Raw genomic sequence first — 24,998 nt, forward strand, 5'->3', positions numbered from 1 at the left:
ATATCGTAAGTAACGCTCTCTTCACCCCACCCCTATTCCTCCACCCCTATTCCCCCCGGTCACTGTAAATATTCTCTTTCTTTCTCAAGGAATTGAATCATGCTTTCCATCTTAGTATATAAGTTTTGTTAACACAGCTGAGAAGTGGTGAGATAATACCACATACTTTAATAGTATCAAAGATAGTTCCAGTTTCCTTGACACAAGTGACCGTTTAAAATAATGGTCCAATAACCTGAATTCCGCTGGAAACCAGTGAAATTACCTCACGCGATTGACAGATCTTTTCACTTTTTAAAATTAGACTACTTGTATGCAAGATTAAGCAACCTGGTAAAATGGAGATATTTGCAGCCCCCCTACCCGCTCTCTTTCACTCTCTGTTAATCACTGTGGTGACTTCCATTAAAACCCTTTCCTATTGTTCCTTTGTGCTGTTTTGTCTTCTGTGGTCTTAACCACCAACACTACGTGTCTGCTGGACTGGGTGTCTGAAGTTAGATTTGCTCTGTGGTACCATGGTGCAGTGATATGAAATAGTGAAGTCAAATTGTGAATTATTGCAATTCACTGTGCTTTTGCTTGAATACAGAGTAGGCAATCCATATACAGACAGATACATGTGGGCCCAGGCGTCTTATCTAGCCTCTGCATTTAAACATGAACAGAAATGTTGAAATGCACATGTAATGCTCAAGTGCTCTTTCATTTTTCTATATACAACAGGCTATTTATTTGCTTGAAGCTTGTGTAACGGAACAAGGTTACGCAATAGGTTACGCAATAGGGTACGAAGCCTGCCACCATGATTACAAAGGTACATCATCACATACTGTACAATGGGTAGCCCCAGGAAACACAGTTATGTCAGTCTATTTCTCAATCCTAAGAGAGGCAAAAGGCAATGATAATGAATAGAGTTTGGTAAGGCTATCTATTCATAGAGCTAGCGCTGTTTTTAGTGTTCATAGGAATTCAGAATTCAGATAATCCTGTTGAGAACGATTCTCTGTCAGTTAAGTCATGAGGTCCAGGGCAGTCTAATTTTGGTTTGCACATGTCTGTACAGTAATTCAAGGTCCTATGTGTATACTTTTTCCCCCGGAAGCCATCGCCGATGTATATTATCTGTCAGTTACTCAGTTGATATATATTGTACAAATTCAAATCTCAAAATTCCTAGTTGTCAGTCATAAAAATGAGGCTGCATTCTGCTTTTCGGCGCTGCTGAGTTGACATTTCGGAGCTGATTTTGGAGACATTGTGGCATGATTTTCACCTGACTGCAGTGTCCGTGTCACATGGACTGTGGGATAATCAGTAGGAATCACATTACTATAGACAGGCTTGGAGATCATCAGCTCCCTTGCCTGTCTTTCTGTCCGTCTTGTCTGTCATCAACATGAAACCCCTGAATGACTTTGTTTCTGTCATGAAACAGTCACAGGATATATTCATTTCATCTGAAACCGTGTCCCTTTGGGAAGACTACACAGGAACGCACGCACGCACGCACGCACGCACGCACGCACGCACGCACGCACGCACGCACGCACGCACGCACGCACGCACGCACGCACGCACGCACGCACGCACGCACGCACGCACGCACGCACACACACAGAAAGAGAGCGAGATATACAGTAGATATGTCATGCAGACAGAAAAACAGACAGCTGGTGCTGACGGACTCCAACACTTCGGGACATCATTTGCTCCATAACTATAAAGCTGAATTGCCACATGGTCCTACTGTACTATACCTACTTATCCAAACCAATCAGTCACTTTACTCACCATGTACAGTAGCCGTAACCTTGGTAACCCTGGAGCAGGAACACATCAACACACTGCACCACTTTGGTCAATTTCTACAACTGAGATAAATGAACACTGCATTTTCTACTGTGTAACTCACTGATCAGGTACTAATATAGACTGCGGTGTTGCCGGTGAATGGACAGTTGGTTGTGTCCATGTGTTTGTCGTTCTGTGTCCTGCTTATATCTTGAAGGTGTCAAAATGTACTAGCTCTGGAGAAGAGTTGTTAGGGAAAGTGGAGATTGACTTTGAGAATGCGGCACTTAATTAGAACATTTTCCAATCTAGTCTTGGAGTCAGAGTACTGCTGGTTGTCATTCTGCACGGTAAACCGAATCCATAAGGCTCCACTTGGATCCATTTCTTGAGATAAATCAACATATTTTCCTGTGTGACTCACTGATCAGGGACTAATATAGAGTTGTTGAATAATTATGGTTAAGTGCTTGGCAAACAGAAGTCTATCAGAGTCCCCAAGACTGTAGCTGAAAACCAGCTTCTAAGGTATTTTTATTCTATTAAACTACATAGTGGAGAGAGACAGAAAATGACTCACAAGATTTAGATCAGATAGAAACAATTACGATGAAAATAATACAATTATCTCAATTAACTGAGATCAGGCGATTATGGAATAATTGTGACAGGCCTAAATACGATCTCAAAAATATTTTTTGTGTGTGTGTGTGTGTGTGTGTGTGTGTGCATGTGTCTGCACACCCCTGTGCTGCTGAGTCTAATCACTACCTGTGTTTACAACATCTCTCTCACACTAACACGTGACCTCATTACAACCCCTCTAACCTCTCCCTCACCTGGCAAGAGCTTGACATGTTATGCCCATTCATTCCCCAGGGGAGAATGGCAGAAGCCTGTATTGGTTTGGCACCGGTGTTGCTCAGGCTGAGTTTCAATAACGGTTTCAATGCAGCATTGCTTTTACCCCTTTCAACATGGTGTCCCTCTTTTGTGCATGTCATTATATTGTCAAAAATCGTAAAAAAGCAGTCTAGCAATAGCAGATCTACAAGCTAAACGCATTGCATTGCATTGCGTGTTGTGAGTTTGTAGATATTTTTTCACTATTTGTCATATGACGATGTACTGTATATAGGGCTTGAGATGTAAAAAGAAAAACCTATACAAATACAAAATTTGTGTTGAACTTTTGAAAAACGCAACAATGGAGCTTTTATTGCCCGTCGCAAAAACACTAAACAAGCAACTAATATCCCTCGGGTTCAGTTGAGGTTAATTGGGAATTCTTTACTTACTTACTTAGGCCTTTAAATTCCCTGAGGAACATAGGCCATTGAAGAAACTCCTCCATCCCCTCCGCTCCAGTTGTTGCCATGACAGCCCTTGCATTGGGAATTCTTTGGGCCCTGGCTTTTCAATTCAAGGCTCAAGTGAAGCTGTACCCCAAACCCAGTTAATACTTTGACACGTCCTAGCAGGGCTTTCCGAGGGATTGCTGACAGAAAGAGGAGGAAAAGAGTGCAGGAGTCAGCCACCATGATGGAGAGGTACAGTTTCCTGGCTGTCCTGTCCCGGTTCTGTTCCGTTCCGTTCTGTCCATGTTCTGTGCTGTGCTGTGCCAAACGTTCCCGTTGATAATCCCTATATACTGTACATGCTCTCAGTTTTAGTTTGTCTCTATTTCTAGTTTGTCTCTATATCCCCCCCCCCCCCCCCCCCCCCCCACACACACACACACATTACTCTCCATTTCTGTCTTTAATTCAAACACATCCATACACACACAAACACACAAAATCATCGTTTTGCAGAGGGACATACAGATGCAAACACACCAACGCATTTCCGTCCTCCTAATGTCAGTAGTCATTCAGAGTGTTTGTGTGTGTATACCCTGTTTGCATGCGTGTGTGTTTGTGTGTTGTAGGGTCATTGTGACATGGGTGAAACATCAGATGGATGAAAGAGCACTAATCTCTTTACACACACACACACACACACACACACACACACACACACACACACACACACACACACACACACACACACACACACACACACACACACACACACACACACACACACACACACACACACACTCCCTGCATGTAGATGTCATGGTCACTCTTGGCAATCAATACGCTGAATCTACTCAGGAAACTCTGTTTATAATGAGCTTTTTAATTATGTCTCTGAACTTCATATTGATTAGCGATTTTTTCACGTGCACGACCACATTTAAGTGCACTCTTTCTCCAGTCTTGAGTAGCTGCTCTTACTGTGTATACCAAGCAGATCTACTTCTTTTTGTTTTCTTTTCTTTTGGCAACACACCCCGCGGGGGAGTAGCTACCCAGAATTCCCTGGAGTGTCGGTTTCTAGAGTTCCTCTCAGCGGCAGCTTGAATGAGCAGTGGAGTGTGAAGTTGGTCTTGTCTGTCAATACAATGCTGTAGCTTACTTCATTGCAGCGCAAAATGAACAAACCGATCGATATCTGGCAGCAGACATCACTCTCCCTCCCAAGGTGTACAGGACAGTTGGCCGTGTCCACGTGTTTGATGTTCTGTGTCCTGCTGCTTATTTCTTGTAGGCATCAAAATGGAGCTCTGGAGAAGAGTTGTTTAGGTTAAGTGGAGAGTGACTTTGAGAAAGCAGCATTTCATTAACTCTTTAACTGCCAAAAACGGGAATTCCTGTCCGATGGCTCTATGGCTCTCATGGCCACGGACGGAAATGCCGATTTATTTTTTATTTTTATTTTTTTATAATTTTCTTTTTTTTGGTCTTTTTTTTTTTTGTTTATCTCAAAGGAACTAGGAGATAACGCTATCCAAAAAATTGCTGCTCCATTCACTTCAATGTTAAAAAACAAACCTTTTTCCTGGCACTGGGACGACACAGTCTGAAATAAGTGTGGCAATGAAAGAGTTAAAAATGCACACTGTGCATTTGTCTGTGTGACTCGCTGATCAGGGCCTAATATAGAAATGGTATTGTGCGCTCGGGTGGCCCACCACCACGGAGGTTGTGGGTTCGGATCCACCGCGGTGCATCCGGCTTTGTCGTCTATGCGAACATAATTGGCCCGTGTTCGGGGGAGGGAAGCCGGGCGGCAGGGAGTGTTGGGCGGGAGTAGTAGGACGAAGGCCCTACGTCCTCCCGGTGGAGGCTCCTCACTGGCGGGTGAGTCGGTAGGATACAACAGCAGTGACAACACAGAAATGTGTGTGGGGAGGAATTAATTGGCATAACGAGTAAATTGGGGGGAAAAAGGAATACAAATAATTGGCTAAATAAAGAAAAAAAGAAATTGCATTGTTGGTAAATATGATTTTTATGATGAAGTGCTTGGCAGTCCCCACTCCCCAGGACTGCAGTTGAGAGCCACTGGTATAAGGTACTTTTGCTCTTTTAAACCACATAGTGGAGGTAGAGACAACAAATTACACTCAACAACCCTGTGACATGTCATGAACTGTTCTACAATATGTGCGTGCATTTGGTAACGGCATTAAATGGCGGAGCCATCAACCCGCCCCCAGGGTTGTTAGACGAGGTACAGCACAGTTAACAAATCCAATTAGGTGTGTTTTAATAAGCAAGGCATTTTATTTGTGGAGGGTTTTTTATAAAAGGTCAGGACTGGTTTGAGAAGTTTGGAAGAGACAGTGCACTGACAACACACATACCAACTCTTGCATTAACATCTATGTAGCCAGACACACTCATACACAACGCACCATGCAGGCGTGATTGTGAGTCGTCTTGACATGATTAGTGATTTTAAAAGCTGTTGTCAGCCAGCACCAAACACAGCCAGTTAAACAACTGACAGGCTGATTGAAGCCCCCCCCCCCCCGCTCCCTCTCTCCCTCTGACTCATCCATCTATTTCAAGCTATGCTTTCACAACTAACAGAGCTGACACTCAATAACTCACATGGCCGTCGTTGACGAGGCAATGTTTCATTTGAACTGGCAAATAAAAAGCCAGTCTTTTGCACACGTTCATTTGAACTGGCAAAAAGGACTTTTGATGAAGTTTTTACTTGTTTTCATATTTCATGCAGGATTATTTGCCTTATTTAAATTAAATGTGTCATCTATTATCACTTAGTATATCTGGATATGTTAGTATATGTACTTTAAATTAGTTTGTCCTTTGTACAGAGACGATCAGATCATGGTCATTATAGACATTTTTGAAAAACTTTCAAAACATTTTATTTTTTCAACAATTTCAAAAATAGCCGGTGTAGATAGCCGATCTAAAACCTCACAATTACATTACAGTCATTTAGCAGACGCTTTTATCCAAAGCGACTTACAATAAGTGCATTCAACATAGGTAGGGAACGAAAACTACTAATCACCGGAAGCCTTAAGTGCATTTTCTGCAAAAACAAGCAACCAAGAGTATACCTAGCGCTAAGGTAAAAGTGCATTATATCAGCTACCTATTTCCTTAAACAGATGAGACAAAAATAGCTAAATAAAAAAAACAATGCAATTTTTTGCCATTTTTAAGTACTAGACCTGTGCCTGGTCTAGTCTGTAGCGATCCAAGTTGGAAATGCATGCCCCACGCAGTTACAGTATGCCTTACCCATTGTACCCTTTGTCAGAGTACCCATTGTACCCGTCCCTCTGGTCCTCGTCAATGCACACCGAGTTTGACATATGGGTATGTCCATATATGGGCATTTTGGACGGTGGTTCTGGACAACCGCCTATCCGATCTACTCAACCCCAGGCACCGCAATCCCTCAAGTTTGAAGTCAGTCTGTTAGAACTACAGACGTGCAGACAGACATGCACACATGCACTCACGCACACAGAGACGCACACACACAGATTTTGCTCATTTATAGTAGGACAAAATGGGGCTTAAGTGGATATTGAGCTAGATGCTAGGAAGAGGGAGACAGTATTGGTGATGCACTAGAGGAAGGCTCTGGCTTGTCCTGATGGGTGAACTCTTTTAAGTACAGCAGGCTCTATTGATTCTCTGGTTTTATTAACTGATGTTTGTCTGTCTTCATGGTCTATGTCTATGATATGGTTTTATTGTGTAACTGCAAGCCAAATATCTCCCAGTGTCTAGACAGCGAAGGTAAAAATTGAATTAATTTAACTAAAAGGAATTAGTTCAAATTAGGCTGGTGGGGGGAGTGTAGTGCCCAAGATCACTTTGAAAATTGGCACCGGGTGAAAAAAAGGGTTACAAAATCGAGGGATAACATTTTTTTGAAATTCGTTTTGATTGCACTGGATTGGATTGGATAGGACTAAACTGGACCAAATTGATTTATACTGTATGAATATGATAGAACGAGAGTGATTTAGAAGGCATAGCAGTCTTACAAACCCTGGATGATAATGAAGTGTAGTCCATGTCTGAGTCTTTCAGAAGAACATATCTTTTCTCTACCCCTTTCTTCCCATTTTGTGTTGGTCTTGCTGCAGGTGAACTTAGCACATGCACATAAAAAAGCATGTTTAATATTCATGTTGGGTAGGTATTTTAACTGTGCTGACATAATGCCAGGTACCCAGCAGTGAGAGAGACAGATTAATGCTTAATTTACAAAATGCACTGAAGCAACGTGACAACGCTATGTTTTCAACCGAGAAACTGCTTAGTTGCAAAACCGTGAAATCAGTGATTGTGCTTTGCATTTCCAAGTGACCAAAATGTAGACCACTGGTTACCCTGGGGAACTGTCTACCAAAAAGGGCAGTTGAACACATTCACATGTGAAAATGTGTGCACGTGTATGCATGCAAATGGGCTTTGCTCAAAGAGTGCACATCTGTCAACCATGAAAGGGACTAGGGTTCAGTCTTAGACTTCTAACGACAATCCGACATTCAGCTAAAAAAAGCCCCCCTGCAAGTCAATAAAGTTATGCGGTTTGTTATCATGCCATTGAAAGAATAATCAGCCTATCCATGGGTCCCCTCGAAAACGAGATGCTGTATCTCAAGGGGCTTTAGTTATATTTCAAAATAAAACCGAATCTCCCTGTTCCTGTTTTGATGTGCAATGTCCATGGAGGATGTAAGATGGCTGAATAACTTCAAACACTCATCCCTTTAACAAGACACGGTCAAGCATCCGACTAGTATATTACTGTATATACTGTACTGTTTCTGTATGTTGGGTGCACTTGATCTCTGTCTCTCTTTCTCTCCTTATCTTTCTCTCTCTTGGCACCTTTTTCTCCATGCTGTTTCTGTTCTCTTTCTTCATCTCTCACACAATTCATGTCCATGTTTCTTACCTTTCTGTCTACCCTTTCCCTTTATGTCTGTCTTCTGCAGAAATTTCCGGAAACAACTCCGGATGGTCGGGAGCCGCAGGATGAAGACTCAGAGTAAGTGTGTGTGGGGGGTGCGTCTGTAAGTGTTTGTTCATGTTTAGCATACATAATGTGGCTTGAGTGTGCCATCACACTCAAGCCTCAACTTCATTACTCCTGTATTTGCTCTCCCCATGTTGTGATCTACTCTACTGCATATGCAATGGTGATCAATGAGTGATTTGAAGTGATTTGAAGTGTTGTTGGGGAGCATCCCTAAATCATCAAAGATGCAATATCACAGTAGTCTACAAACATGAAGCAGACATCTATCTTGAGTCTTGTCTGATTACATTTTTTTGTTGTTTGTGTGTGTGTGTGTGTGTGTTCATTACATACTACATTATTATTACTACATTTGGTGCAGCTTCCTGTTGAATATGTATGTATGCTAGTTTGCATTCTGGGAATAAAATGGACACGCGTTATAGTTGAGCACAACACATCTTTAGAAGAATACTAAACTAGGATAAACTAGTTTTTAATAAACTAGGAACTTGTATTCCAAACTAGGAAAAGTTTTCATTTTCATATTAGATACTTTATGAAACATAATAGTAAAATAATATGTCAGCAGTTAAGATGAAAAACACGCACACACAGGCTCCATTAGTGCAGGAACTTGGAAGTATCTGTCCACTGTGATAAATGGTAATGTTAAGTCTTGATAAAGCTTGTCTAAACAAAGCACTGGCACAGCTCTGTGCTCTTTAGAGATGGTTTTAAGTAGTTTTCTGTTCTCACTTGTTCTGCAAAGAGGGAGCCAGCCAAGAAGCTCTAATTTAGTTAAAAGACCACAGCTTCCGTCCAAAATGTTCAAGAGAATTGAAGGGCACAAATTGGAAGCAAGTCAGGGAATTCAAACTGCACCAATGACGCACGCAGTCTTTTTAACTTTTTGTGAGAGAAATTGGTATGCGTAATTGTTATATAAAGTCTAAATTAATCTTAGCAAATTAAAATAGTCCATGCATTTCAGTGATGGGTGATGGTGTTGGTACATCAGCAGTGTTTGTAGTGGTAGTGGTACAATAGGCCTGTCCCCGACTAAGGATTTGTTTAGTCGAATCTAATTGGCGACTAATTGCCAATAGTCGACTGGCAGTCGACTAATGCAAAAAACAAAAAAACAAAAACAAATCTTATTTCTTTTTTGGGGCCAAAATACATTTTATTTCAAAGGATACAGTTTGTTTTGTGTCTCCAGCAGAGTTTCTAGTGTCTATCTCTCTCTGGAAGAGGTTGCACATGAACTCTGCAGCCGCACTGAGGCGCTCCAACACAAACAATCAATACAAAGACGAGGAATAAGAAGAATAAAGTGGAAGTTACGTGTGGTGCAGGTGTAGACTTGGCCAAAAAACAATTTAAAACATTTTTGGCCCTTAAAAAAAAAAAAAAAAAAGAAAAAACTATTTTATTTTACATTTTTTCGACTAGATTCGACTAAGAGACACACAGTCGACTCGGACCCCCCGCGACTAACCAGTCGACTATTCGACTTAGTCGAGGTCAGGCCTATGGTACAATAACGGTTGCCTTTTTGTTTAGGCAGTGGGTGCTCAGCTATAAATATAACTAGATTCAAATAGCACCAAAGTGGAAAAAGCGGCACTTCAAAATGAAGGATGCAAGACTGGCTCAGATAAACATTCTTATTTAATGGGAACGCGTGACGCGTTTCGGCCTTCGGTCTTCCTCAGAGGAAGGCTGTGGCCGAAACGCGTGTTTGCACTGGTGTTGGTGGTAATGGTGGGCGTGTGTGTGACCATTTCTCCTCTGACTTCATTAGCCTTTGCTGAGCGCCGAGCAAAGAGTTTCAGCCGCTCATGGAGTGACCCCACCCCCATCAAGCCTGACTCACTGCATGGCTCCAGAGACAGTGGGTCTACCAACACACACGCACGCACGCACACACGCACGCATATACACACACACACACACACACACACACACACACACACACACACACACACACACACACACACACACACACACACACACACACACGTATTGCCTGTCCATGTGTGCTTCCTACTGTACCATGTTTGTATCTATCTATCTATCTATCTATCACACATGCACACAGATACACATGCATGGACACATCCATACTATACTGTCTGCACTCCCACACACATGCCTTGATAACACATGATGCACAGATGCATTGAGCTCATATACGCATGTGTGCACACACACACACACACACACACACACACCCCCACACACACCCCCACACACACACACACACACACACACACACACACACACACACACACACACACACACACACACACACACACACACACACACACACACACACACACACACACACACACACACGTATTGGCTGTCCATGTGTGTTTGTACCATGTTTGTATCTACGTTCAGAGAACAGAACATTCAGTGCATTTCATCCCTCTCTGCCTCCTCTTCCTCTAATGCACAATCTGTCCTTCATTCATATCTCTGTCCTCTCAAAATTCTGTGTTGTGTCTTTTGTGTTGTGTCTGAGCGTCATGGAAGGTTCTATTTTGTTTGTGTGTGTGTGTTGTACCAGGTGTGCTGTATTTGAATGAGCCCTTCCCTCTAATCTTATTTTTGTACTCTCCTTTCATCTGCCCCTTTGTTGGTGTGTGTGTGTGTGTGTGTGTGTGTGTGTGTGTGTGTGTGTGTGTGTGTGTGTGTGTGTGTGTGTGTGTGTGTGTGTGTGTGTGTGTGTGTGTGTGTGTGTGTGTGTGTGTGTGTGTGTGTGTGTGTGTGTGTGTGTGTGTGTGTGTGTGTGTGTGTGTGCACCCTTTCTCATGTGTGTGCGCGCGCACCCTTTCTCATGTGTTTTTGTATGGGGTTAAATGTTTGTGTCTGCGTGCATGTGTGTGTGCTTAATCATTCATGCCTGGGTGTACTTGGCCATGCTCACATGTGCATGTCTTTAATTACTGTGTGTGTGTGTCAGGTGGGGACCTGCAGACCTCCTCAGGGACATTGGATGAAGGTTCGTGTGAGGAGGACACAGACTGGGAGGAGGAGAGAGAGGCAGAGAGGGTGGCCTGTGAAGGAGAGGACTTTATACCCCCAAAGATCATGGTGTGTGCTTCTCTCACTATAGTGTGCAGCCATAAATACTGTATGTGGCCTGCTCTCTCCCAGGTCCAGTTGAATATATTTCCATGTTTTAATTTTTTATGTTTTTCCTAAATTAATGCCCTACTTGATCATACTACAGTGTCACACAAAAATAGCCGATCTACAAACTCAAAACGTGATTTGTTTTGAGCTTGTAGATCGGCAATTGTTATTTTTTATTTGAATCCTGAAAATTAATAGTTTTGGACATGGACAGGTTTCTACCCGACAGCAACGATATTGAGTTTTATGAAAGGATGGAACGATGACATTCTTCTATTCTATAGACCTCTATTTGGTTCTCAAAAAATTAAGCAAATATATCACAATACAAGCTTCATCCATTATGAATCAGCAATGCCAAGACCCCAACACAGTCAGAAATCTAAATGTTGACATAAAATTTATGCAAGATGTTTTTTGTTGAGCGTGTTCAAAAAAAAGAATCACTGCCTTTTTTGTATCTATTTTTGTTATGAGACAAATATTGTTCGCTAGCCATGTCATTGTTAATCTAATCTCAACAAGCCCAGTAGCCAAACATGTATCTAAAGTTTTATAATTAGTTTTGCGACTGAATGCCGTGCCAAAAGTAGCTTATCTACATGCTCACAGTGCATTGTGACATGCAACACATTGTGAGCTTGTAGATGTGCTTCAGTATTTTTGGCACGGGACAACATTGTACGCATAACTTATAAATGAGGCATAACTTGGATGTGTCAACTAGGAAAACAACACTTCTCAAGCAACAACTATATAGCAAGACCAACCTAAACAATAAAAAAGGAGAACATGAATTCTTATTTTATGGTGCATTAGAACTAGGGAATCTTGTTTTATAAAAAAAAAAACCCTGCTACCTCTGAATAACACATACATCAATAACAAGGCATTAAGGATCATCCATTCCACACCAAGCACTATAACTATATCTATACATACATTGTTTTAAAATCTTTCTTTCTTTTTGTGCTAAAGAGAAAACGTAATGAAGTCAATTTTGTTTTGTTGTTCTAACTCAAGTGGAGTCCACAACACAACTATACTGACGACAGTGGTCAACGTTATAGTCATAGTGCTTTTTTACTAATCATGGTTTCTCTCCTCAGTTGATATCCTCCAAGGTGCCGAAGGCTGAGTACGTTCCCAACATCATTCGTCGAGACGACCCATCCGTCATTCCCATCCTCTATGTGAGCCTCAATTCCAGAAAGTACTATAGGTTCACAGGCACATCACTCACATACTCTTTTAAAGGCCTTTAGAGGTCAACACTGGAAACCAACAAAATCATGGATGTGAGAAATCTTTTGTAATAAATATAATTAAGCCAGGAACATAATTAGATTTCATCAGTGGTTTTATATGAACACTAATGATAATGATGTGTGGTAAATCTATTCATTTTTGTATTTACAACGCTCTCAGTAGCTAATAGCTATTTAATAATAGATCCTGTATTGTGTACACCGTTAGGTAAAATTACATATTGATTATCTTGCTCTTACAGGATCACGAGCATGCCACATTTGATGACATCCTTGGTGAGTATGATATGTGTGTGTGCATCATCTGTGCATGTGTTGTAGTATGTACATATTGTTGAAAATTTCCAAATCCAAAGTGAAAACAAAAGGAACTAGAAAAAGTGCTCCTCGGAGCACAGGTCTCCGCCAGGTCAGGTAGGTTATTGTGGGGCAGCAATGTTTGGAACTCGCCAATCAGGATGGAATATGAAAAATCGGATGGAACCATCTTGATCACTTGACTATAGAGACAATAGGTACCGATTTGCATGATGTTTGAATTTGTAGGAGTAATATAAAAAAGAAAAGTGTTGCAAAATCGGCCTCATGGTGGCGCTATAATAGGGCAATGTTAAAAGGGTGGAATTTGTTCTTCAACGTAGTGCGAATGTGCGTGCAAAGTGTCAACGCAATCGGACACTGCATTCATGATTTGTGGCATTTTGTTCAAAACGGGCCACTCCTGCAAACTTTAGATGTCAATGTTAGCCAATCAGGATGGAATATGAAAAACTATACTATAGAGATCATGTGTACCGATTTGCGTGAAATTTGGATACATTCTGAAGGCTTAATATCAAAAAATGTGTTTTACATAAGTCGGCCTCCTGGTGGCGCTATGAAAGGCAAATGTGAAAAATGCAGGGCAGTTGTTTTTCCTTGGCCTCTAGGGAGTGTGCGTGCAAAGTTTCACGCAGATCGGTGCAGTTATAGTTAAAACCAAATTGGCCTTTTATAGCGCCACCATGAGGCTGATTTGAAAATGTTCAAGTGGCATTTCTTCCTCGGCCTAGTGGGAACGTACGTGTGAAATCTCACGGAAATCGCAAGCTGCGTTCATGATTTGAGGCATTTTGTTGAAAACGGGGCAATCCTGCAAACTTTGGAAGCCAACCTTAGCCAATCAGGATGGAATATGGGAAATTGGACAGAGCCGTGTTGATCACATGACTATAGAGATACTGTGTACTGATTTGCGTGATGTTTGGATAAAATCTGTAGGAGTACTGAAGAAATTGTTTTGCAAAAAGCGGCCTCCTGGTGGCGCTATAAAAGACCCATTTGAAAAATGTAGGGCAGAGGTTCTGCTCTGGCATCCAGGGAGTGTGTGTGCACAGTTTCACTGCGATCAAGCCAACGGTGCCAGAGATTAGCTGTACACAAAATGACAGAATGACGGACGGACACACGGACGGACGGACAGGGGGTAAAACATACTCTCTCGCCATGCCTTACGGCCTGCCGGAGACAATAAGAGGAAGCTTGTGTGTGTGTGTGTGTGTGTGTGTGTGTGTGTGTGTGTGTGTGTGTGTGTGTGTGTGTGTGTGTGTGTGTGTGTGTGTGTGTGTGTGTGTGTGTGTGTGTGTGTGTGTGTGTGTGTGTGTGTGTGTGTGTGTGTGTGTGTGTGTGTGTGTGTGTGTGTGTGTGTGTGTGTGTGTGTGTGTGTACCGCTGTCCTCAGAGGACTGTCAGGTGTCTCCTTCATTATCATGTGGACGGTTGGGGAACTTATCTCCTCTCTCTCTCTCTCTCCCTCCATTTTATGTCTATATCTTCATGTCTCTTAGAGGAGGTTGAGAAGAAGCTGACTGCATACCGAAAAGGCTGTAGGATCTGGAACATGCTCATCTTTTGTCAGGTGAGAGAACAGAGAGATTCTTTATTCTTTTTTTAACAGCGAGGTACGTGTTGTTCAAATTGATGAATATCAAACAAAAATTATTCAAATGTAAAATGTATCTGCCTCTCTCCATCACATAGGAGCCTTGACCACCTTGTAGGATTATGCAGGCTAAAATGTAACTTACAGTAGATAGCATGTTATGTAGACAGATGCCAGGTCATTGTTGGCCTGGCATCCTATATTATAGTGTGTATAGTTTCAATGTAGGCTGATGATAGGTTCTTGGTTTACGTATGTATTACTTTATTAATAGATTATTATGTTTATGCATTTGATGTATTATGCATATTATTATGTTTTATGATGTATTATCTTGTGTCCTTGCTTACTGTAAATCGCTCTGGATTAAGAGCATCTGCTAAATGCCTAACCTGTAAAATTACAGGTTAATGTGACATGTAATTATTACTAAAATAATTTCAATGATGCCAAAGTTGAAATTATGTATGAGCAAGCATTCCACTGCTTACTCATACAGTTGCACAGAGAAACTCTAACTTTAAATTATAAATATGAGCAAGATTGAGTTGATAATGTTAATAATGGCACAACAGCAAATCATTGTATAATCATAATAAGGCAATGCTTCTCCAGGGAGGTCCAGGGCATCTCTACCTACTGAAGAACAAAGTTGCCACATTTGCCAAGGTTGAAAAGGAAGAAGACATGATTCAGTAAGATTTGTACTCTTCTCTACATAAATAAAGTGCACATAGGGTTACTGTAGACTGTTGTACACTCAGTCATCCAGCACCCAATTTCACAAGCTACAGTAACATACTGCAGGTGGCCTTTAATAATAACCTGCTTTCTACTCCTAGAACCAAACCAAACTATTAAATAAGGCTCACCTGTGCCCAGGTGAACCATTACAATTGTCATGTCTGCTGGTCTGTCTGTCTGTCTTTGCCTTTTCTTGTATGTCTTTGCTTTTATTATCTGTGGTCAATCCTCCTGGAGTGGTTAGCGACTTAGCGGTGTCAAAGTACATAGTAATCCCATCTAGTTTTAAAAACAATGTAGATGGTTTGGCTAAGCAAGACAATCGCAATCTAAATGCGGTCAGCAGAACAAAATGTCTCCTATGTTCATGAACATTTAGACTTTTGTCGACATACGGAAATTGTCTGGTTAATTCCTCTCTCTCTCTCTCCCTACCCACCCCTTCCCTGTGTGTGTCTGTCTTTCTTTCTGTCTCTCTCCCTCTCTCTCTTCTGTATGATCAGGTTCTGGAAAAAGCTTAGTCGACTTATGAGCAAGCTCAACCCAGAGCCCAACCTCATTCACATCATGGGTTGCTATGTGTTGGGGAGCGCTAATGGAGAGAAGGTATGGTGGAATAAATCACTTAAATATAATCTATAATTGTTCCCTCTACCGTATTTTACAATACCTGATAAATACAAAAACAGAATAGAAGAAAACGGCAGTCCGGAATGAGATATAGACCTGATGTATGCTACACATGTTTTAGGTCATAAATGTAGTCATAAACAGTTAACAACTCCCACACACTGCTGGTTGGTGATTTACTATGAGTGTGTGTATGTTCATAAACCTGTGTGCAGGCACACTCATTTGCATGTGCGCCAATTCATGGGCAAACGCTCACAGGCACATTTTGTTATGTAGACAGACTACGCACGCACGCACTCTCACACACACACACACACACACACACACACACACACACACACACACACACACACACACACACACACACACACACACACACACACACACACACACACACACACACACACACACACACACACACACAAACACAATGACAGCTTCCCTGCTCTGCAATGCAAACACATGCTCTTACAACCACATTGACACACACTGTATACACAGTACACACTGAAGCATTCTCACACACACACACACACACACACACACACACACACACACACACACACACACACACACACACACACACACACACACCCCTTTCTTTCCATCCAGTGTTGGCTCTGTATTGTATTTATCATGCTGATTTTAATTGCTCTGCACACCAAGTAGACCTGTCACTGATGCACTACTCTGTCTAATGAAAATAATTTGAAAGTGTGTGTGTAGGCCTACTTGTAATACTTTTAAGGGCGTGAAGGGTAAAATAGTAAATGTGATGGACTATGGAGCTTTAAGTAAAATCATGGATCTTTGATGTGATAAACCATTTATTTCTGTATGACAGCTAAGCATTTTTGTGTCTGAGAGGTCCGGTGAATTTTCAGGGTGAAAAATGTAGTGATTGCTAGAGAGCTATTCTTCATGAGCACAAGAGTTATTTTGCAGCATGTGCTCATGTCATTATAGGTGACAGAAAAAAGCTATTAATTTAGAGAGTTTTGTCGTTAAGACAGCAGCTTCTGTTGCATGTTGTAGTAGCCAATATAGTGACTGGCAAAATAGGCCTCCCAACACCCACACTTTGTAGATTGACAGTCATGCATTCACATCACATGCACTCACTCACCCCTCACTGGCGGTACCATCACCACCCCTGCCGTGACCACTCCACCCCCACAGAGACTGACAAACACACACGCACACGCACACACTAAAATATTCATGCTATTCATATTCATGCAGGCAACTGCATCCACCATACCACTGAATTCACTCACTCAAGCTCTGCACACTGTAATACAGCCAAGTGCTGTAATAACATTCTGTACCACTGACAAGGTTTTTTTCAGCCTCTCAGACTCCGAGCTGATTTTTTTTTTAACTGTCCTTACCAACAAGTCAAGTTCAACATTAGTTCGATGCCAGAACAATTCAAAGTGTGTTGGAGAAAATGCATGCAGAACTCATAAATGTATAAAAATGGTGCCCGCTTGAATAGTGGGCACAGTAGTGGGGGGGTAGGTGGGATATGGATGCAGGATAGGGTAAGGAATGATGGTGGGAGTCGGGTTAGCCACATGGACCCTATTTCTGGGACCCCCATTCAGCGAAAATATCAGATGTACAAGCTCACAAATATACTTTTATTGAAAGTACACAATATATTGAAGATTGTACAACAACGTATACATTTGCCTTTAGTGTGAGTGATAGGTTCTTGATCGTTATCTTAAACCCCCTTGCTGTTTGATCACACACAGATAAAGAAAGACACGTGACACACGAGATCTCTTTTACTCGTACGAGGATTGTAAACGACCATGTATCTCACTGGACACGATCCCAACTTACAATGGCGCATCCTCCCCTCTGCCAAGCACTTTATTATCAAAAGACAGGAGAAAGGAGGAGACAGTGGAGTGGAATTCTACTAGCTGATAAGGACTGTCAGACATATTACACATTGGATTAATACATTGCAGGAATTCAATTAAATGAATACAAATCAAAGAAAGAACTTATATACACACATTATAATATATATCTCTGTACACAGATATTATAAACTGGTCCTAACATTCCCTCCTGTTGTTCATTTAATTAATACTTCTGAACATCAATCACATTTTTCTTGCCTTCACATTTCAAAATGAACATCATAACAGGATTTTTATTAATCAACCCAACAACTCAAACATTTGCCTCTTCGCTTCCAGTGGCCTTGGGACTAACTTTCTATGTCACTCTCAAATAGGGCTTGAAAGGAATACACACTCTCGTGTGGAGTGGAGCACTTGGGACAAATATCGTCATCAGTCTGCACAACCTTTTCATTGACCATACACTAATGGTCTTGCTTTGCGTCACTAACATTCTTGGAATTAATGTCATCTGAAATAAAAAAAACACCACATGTCCTTTTTATCAGAAACGCAGACCCCTCCACTCGCAGCAGTCAAAAGGTCAAGAGTCCATCTATTCTGGACAGCCATTAACGACGCTGACTCAAACTCACGGTTTTGGGCCTCTGGTCATTGTAGCATTGAAGAACAGGCTACGTCTATAGTTAATTGTCTCTACACGTAACATAAGCTTTCCCACTCCAAGATGGGGAAAGAGAGACAAACCAACCTTATTGGCACGGGATTACCAGTGAGATTGTATTCTTCTTACAACCTCCAATTCTTAGTTGATCTAAACAAACACGGGGGAGTCAGCATTAATGTCTGTTGACAATTGTGTTCGTTGATCTGACCCTTCTTCACAGAGCCAGCGTGGACATAACAAAGGTTAGGCTCCCGAGTGACATACAGGCTTAACAGTGCTATTTAGGGCGTATTTCAACTGATGGTACGGTTTACACGGCAAATAGCTGCTGTTAGTTCAAAGTCATTTTCTCCCAAGGCTCACCAGCGATATTGGATTTCGAGGCATGTCACTTCTCATGACCAGTTGTGTGAAGCAGATATATTTATATGTGTGCAAACATAAACATTCACATTTTAGTCTTAGCGATTTGATTAGCGTAAAAATATACCTATATATATTTAGATTTAGACGGTGAGAAACATTTTCGTCAACACTCCTCGATTTACGAGTAACTTTAATAATACAAATATATAATACACTCATAGAAATTAAAAAACTCACAAAAATACCAGGGGTGCAATTCTAAGTGTAATAGGAATGGGGAAGGGGATTATTCTAATGGGAGTCTTCTCCAGGTTTGGGTCTGACCGTAGCGCTATCAGCTCGGCCCCACCCGCTGCTGGCTTTAGCACTCCTATTACTTAAATGTCTGATAATGTTCGAACCAATTTACAGTGGCCTTTTGTGGATCCAAATAACACGTTTCACAGCAATTGTGTTGGTGACCAGGACTCGGAACGGACCCTCTCAGCGCAGAGTTGGTCCTGGTCCTTTCGCTTGATGATCTTTATCACGGCATGCAGATCACCAGTGCTTCAGTCCCTGTAGGGAGAGAGAAAAGACTAGACAGATAATTTGCACTTTGGACTATTTTCATGTAAAGCTCCACTAATGTGATGCATTATGGCTATGGCCGTTTTGACACATCTGTACTTCAATCTAGTTTTACAGTATCATCACTTTTCAATAAGTGGAAATAATAGTCTTACATATGGCCTTTCGTTACCTTTTCATTGTCTAAAAACATGTACAAAACTGTGTAGCATAATTTTGAAAATTATAAGTGTGAAAATGCTGCTTAATTATATATTATATGTGTACCATCCCTCCTGTTTGAGATATGACCTATGGTCATGACTCAACTTCAGATCCTAAGTGTGAAATGGTCTGTGTCACTGGTGGCAGACATAACAAATAAAAACTCCCATCTGAAGCGCGACTAGGTTCCTTTGCTATCTTATCTACATAAACGTTTCCCAGGCGTAAAAGTGCCTCTGCTAGTCTACTGTGCAGCAAAAAAATAAACAAAGTAGAAAATGCATCTTGGCATCATGTCTAACTTTCTAGTCTTGGGCTTTTTTGCATGCTGAGTGAGTGGCCTAGGAAGCTAGATACTTTATTGCCCGTGACCTGTAAGTGCTTTAAGAGCTTACTTGTGGTTTTCCACACATACCTCACGTGTGGGAGATGCTCCCAAAAATAAATCAACACAAGAGATAGCGTGAGACAACTGAGAAACGTGGCCTCAAAATTTGCTATTTCCCTTGAGAAATTGGCTGGACTTAACAAGCCCTTGTGGAATACTCAAATGAGTAGAAATACTTAAAAAATTTGTACAGATACTTTAAAGTTCCCAAACTGAGTAAAAATACTCTAAACTGAAAATTATTTGGGCTTCTCCTGTTCTTTCTTGGCTGGACTTCACACGCACACGCACACACACACACACACACTCACACACTCACACACTCACGCACAGGCAGGCTCACTCGAGCGCACACACACACTCCAGTAATCAGTCTCTGTCTCTCTGTCTCTCTCTCTCTCTCACGCACACATGTGAACACACACACACATGCAGACAGTCAGACAGACACACTCACTCCTCTCACACACACAGTACCTGACACTCTCCAACGTAAGTGACGTCATTCCACATGCTTCAAACACACACAGTCTTTTCGGTACATGAAACTACACACATGCACGTATACAAGCACACACGCACGTCATAACCCATTTGTTCACACTACTGTTGCTACCCTTCACACTTTACATATAGTACATATGTATTACACCCAAACACCACATTCACTTACAATTCATGTACACTAACACCTGAACACACATGCACACTCTCTCTCTTCCTCCTTTCATGCAGAAAAATAACTTCTAGGTGGACTGTACTGCCATGTACTGTGATTCTCATGTTGTTACTAAAAAAAAAAATACATTCATCCACACACATACATACACTCTTACTCTCATTTAAACATCACTCCTTCCATGTCGTTGTGCACCACGACATGGAATTTTGAAATGTTTAAATGATTACTGCATCTATGTGGGGCAATTCATACAGATCACGAAAAAAATGCACAATCCACTCTCTCATTTACACATCTTTTAGACAAAACAAAACATGTTCTTCTTACTACAAAACTCTCTCTCTCTCGCTGTCGCTCTAATGCGCACAGCCTCCTACCTTCTTCTCTTTCTCTCTTCTCTAATCATCCCAGCCATACATATTGCATGACTCGCAAAGAGCCAGTCCGAAGAGAAGATGGCCCTTACGACCACATATACAACATGAGTTGGGGGCCCTTGGTTGGCCTTTCTCTTTCCTCGTATCATCCCATCCATGTACTGTTGTGCTTGATCTACAATCAGCCACAAAGTGGCCCATACAACCACACCTAAAACATGAGTTGGGGGCCCTTGGCTGGCCTCTCTTCTTGCCCTGCTTTGGCTTATCTCCTTCGTTGGTAACATCGACTACAATCACTTGTTTCACAGGAGCACCTGTATCTTCTTTTTCCTTCTCCATATTAGCAGTCAATTACTATTATGTGGGTGAAAACTTAAATATGTGTGGTTCTTATAATGTTCTGTTCAATGTGTAGAAATTATTTTATTCACTGTAAATATCTTGTTCTTATCCTAACTAAGTGTATTTCAACGTTTCTAGGCACTGCTGTATACTGGTCAAAAACTGTATCACACCCAAATATTCACCACGTTCACCACGTGTTGGACTAGCCCAGGGGATCAGCTAACTTATCACATTCAAACCACACACCGTACACCCCTGAGAGTCTTATGGGGGTTATACAAGATATATAGACTAAACATAGACAAAAGGATCATGCCCTGGAAGGTCCACCACGTGTCGACTTGCCCCAGAGGATAAATCACTGAATCCTCTGGAGGGAGTTATCAGACTCTTTATCTTATTAACTACCGTGACTCTCTCTTGAACTCACACAAAACTCGTTCTCAGTATACTCTTGCAGCTAATAAAATGCAGTGGCCCCCGCCACTACAACACAACTATAACTGTAGTTGCTTATCTATGCACAACTACAACACACTTGTCAATATTACACCTTAGTAATAACAACAATATGTCCACACAAGGACCACACTTACATGTTTCTTATAGGCGTGTGATCACGTTCAGATTTCGGCAGTCGTTCGTCGAAGAGAAGATTTCGGACTGGTGAACACCGGCCTGGTGCGACTTTACACCCCAGGGCTTGCAGGACCCTCTTGGATCTCTGGCTATCGATAGACTTGCGATGCGTCCTCTTCTCCTCTTCCAAAAACGACGTAGAAATCCGACACGAAGGACCAGTGAAATGATAGGTTCTTGATCGTTATCTTAAACCCCCTTGCTGTTTGATCACACACAGATAAAGAAAGACACGTGACACACGAGATCTCTTTTACTCGTACGAGGATTGTAAACGACCATGTATCTCACTGGACACGATCCCAACTTACAATGGCGCATCCTCCCCTCTGCCAAGCACTTTATTATCAAAAGACAGGAGAAAGGAGGAGACAGTGGAGTGGAATTCTACTAGCTGATAAGGACTGTCAGACATATTACACATTGGATTAATACATTGCAGGAATTCAATTAAATGAATACAAATCAAAGAAAGAACTTATATACACACATTATAATATATATCTCTGTACACAGATATTATAAACTGGTCCTAACAGTGAGCTTACTCACATTTACTACAGTTCTACCAATTATTTACATTGCACAGCACCAACACTTGCTGTTAACATCGTTCTCACCTGTCAGCGGTTCTCACCTGGTTTCTCATCAGGACCCACATTGTGTGGCTCAAGGGGTAGAGTGGCCGGTAGAGCGGCCGGATGGGAACCGCGACGTTCCCATCCGGCCAGTTCCGCCCAGTTCGATCCCGGGCTCCCCCAGAGTTAGTGTCGAAGTGTCCTTGAGACAAGACGCTGAACCCCTAATTGCTCCCGATGAGCAGGTTGGTGCCTTGCATGGTTTCCTCTGCCATCGGTGTATGAAAGTGTGTGTGAATGGGTGAATGTAATGCACAATCTATGTAAAGCTGCTTTGGATAAAAGCGCTATATACTGTAAATGCACCATTTACCAAGTAACACAACATTCTCTAATCCTCTCAAAGTATCTCTGGTGACCCCACTTTTGCCCCCTGACCCACCGGTTGACAAACGTTGCTTCAGGATTTCATTATTTGCTCTGACATCGTCATCTCAGTGATTTATCTTGATGCCCCGGAGGTTGGAGGTTGTTCCAGTGAGTCACTGGAGGAGAAAACGGATGAACAGAATTTCACAGTCCCCAGTGCACGACTGTACCTGTGCACCACCCGCCCCCTGTAAGCTCAGCCGGGTATAGGCTTGACTCATCCCACACTATTAATAGCCTGAGGGAGCGAGCTGGAGCTTTTGAAGACGAGCACACGTCATCTCCGCTGTGACTATTGTCACCAACCACTCACACTATAAACATATCTATAGGCTGGTTGTTTTGGTGTTGAAATAAAATCTTGTTTCCGGTCCAGCTCTACTCACTTTAACTTTTGATCATTTTCACACCGATTTAGACAGGTCAGGCTGTCTAAATCAGGTCAGGCTGTCGCAAGCCAAGTCCCAAAATTGGCTTGCGTGACCCTTGTGATCGTTCCTTTAGAGCGCCACTCTGTACTTATACTCCCCCTACTACTGTGTGTGTGTGTGTGTGTGTGTGTGTGTGTGTGTGTGTGTGTGTGTGTTCTCACCTCTGTCCTCAGAGGACTGTCAGGTGTCTCCTTCATTATCATGTGGACGGTTGGGGAACTGTGTGTGTCATTTAGATTTCTTAGAAAGAGAGTATAGAGAGACAGAAGACCAAGAAAGAGAGACATGAAATACAAGGTGTTGGATTTGAACTCAGGTCCTAAAGGCAGCTCTTCACCGCACCGATTTTGGGCCGACTTGGCGTCGGGAAGTGTTGGATATCGTCGTCCCGTCGGCTAGAGGTCCGTCGGGTGGTCCGTCGGGACCTTTTCGGCCGAACCAGAGCCGACCGGACATGTTCAGTTCTTTGGCCGACTGGGAGTAGCCATGTAGCAGAGAATAAGTGTGACAACAACACAGAGCGAGGGCTCTCGGTGTTGCCATATTCTGTGAGAGAAACAAGCGACCATGTCTATGAAAACCTACATTCACTGTTTCTCATTGTCGCTCCCAGAGAGAGAGATTGATTGATTTGACCTACTTTTGCGCTGTGGTGATGACTTATTGGGAGCAGGTGTGTAAGATTCCATTAGTATAAACATTTTAATTGGCTTTCATATACTCTTAATATTTTTTTTTCAAATGAGATTTGGCCTTATAGATCGAAATGTGCTCAGTTTTGGCTATTTTCTGGGTGTTGATTTCAATAAATTAATTAATGTATTTATTTTTGATTATTCGAATAAACGTTTTAAAAAATGTCGTGTACACATCAGCAGTGGTGGAAAAAGTACTCAAATGTTTTACTTAAGTAAAAGTATCAATGCAATAGATGTACTCTGAGTCTGTTACAAGTAAAAGTCCGGAATTCAACATTTACTTGAGTAAAAGTACTGAAGTATTGGTATCAAAATGTACTTAAAGTACCAAAAGTACTAAAATGTTTGAAAATAGCAGATCTACAAGCTCAGAATGCGTTGCATCGCAACACGTTGTGAGCTTGTAGATCTGCTATTTTCAAATACCCTATAGGTATACTGCCCTGCCAAGGTAAAGTGCAGTAACTACATTTCTGGACACACCGACTTATTTGTGTACCCCAAAGGTCAAATTAGCCTTTGTGATTTTGGGGGATAAACAATTACCTCAAGAACAGATGTAAAATTAGTGTAATATCACTTATATGCCGATATATCATTTGGCTGACCAGTTGAATCACTTTTAAACCCATTTTTCAGTGATTTTTTTTTTTCGTAGTTACTGCACTTTACCTTGGCAGGGCAGTATAAAATAGGGCTAAAGTGGTTAATGTATGTTTTATAATGATTTATATCTGCAAAGTAACTACTAACTAAACTCAAATAATTGTTGTGGAGTAAAAGTATAGACAATTGGAAATACTCCAGTAAAGTAAAAGTACCTCAAAATTGTACTTAAGTTCAGTACTTGAGTAAATGTACTAGTACTTTACACCACTGCA

At 41.7% G+C, this 24,998-nt stretch overlaps 1 protein-coding gene across 1 annotated transcript in view; it reads left to right on the top strand.

Moving 5' to 3' along the window:
- Window positions 1-24,998, top strand: part of nsmfb (NMDA receptor synaptonuclear signaling and neuronal migration factor b) — a 46,085-nt gene that overhangs the window by 14,424 nt on the left and 6,663 nt on the right. The window contains exons 6-14 of the mRNA XM_080432861.1: window positions 3,276-3,347; window positions 8,126-8,178; window positions 9,956-10,045; window positions 11,123-11,253; window positions 12,405-12,488; window positions 12,806-12,839; window positions 14,389-14,459; window positions 15,099-15,178; window positions 15,731-15,833. Coding sequence (XP_080288987.1) covers window positions 3,276-3,347; window positions 8,126-8,178; window positions 9,956-10,045; window positions 11,123-11,253; window positions 12,405-12,488; window positions 12,806-12,839; window positions 14,389-14,459; window positions 15,099-15,178; window positions 15,731-15,833 — 718 coding nt within the window. The remainder of the gene's footprint in view (window positions 1-3,275; window positions 3,348-8,125; window positions 8,179-9,955; window positions 10,046-11,122; window positions 11,254-12,404; window positions 12,489-12,805; window positions 12,840-14,388; window positions 14,460-15,098; window positions 15,179-15,730; window positions 15,834-24,998) is intronic.

Source organism: Gymnoscopelus braueri (genome assembly GCF_963280865.1).
Source record: "Gymnoscopelus braueri genome assembly, chromosome: 7".
Classification (NCBI taxonomy): domain Eukaryota; kingdom Metazoa; phylum Chordata; class Actinopteri; order Myctophiformes; family Myctophidae; genus Gymnoscopelus; species Gymnoscopelus braueri.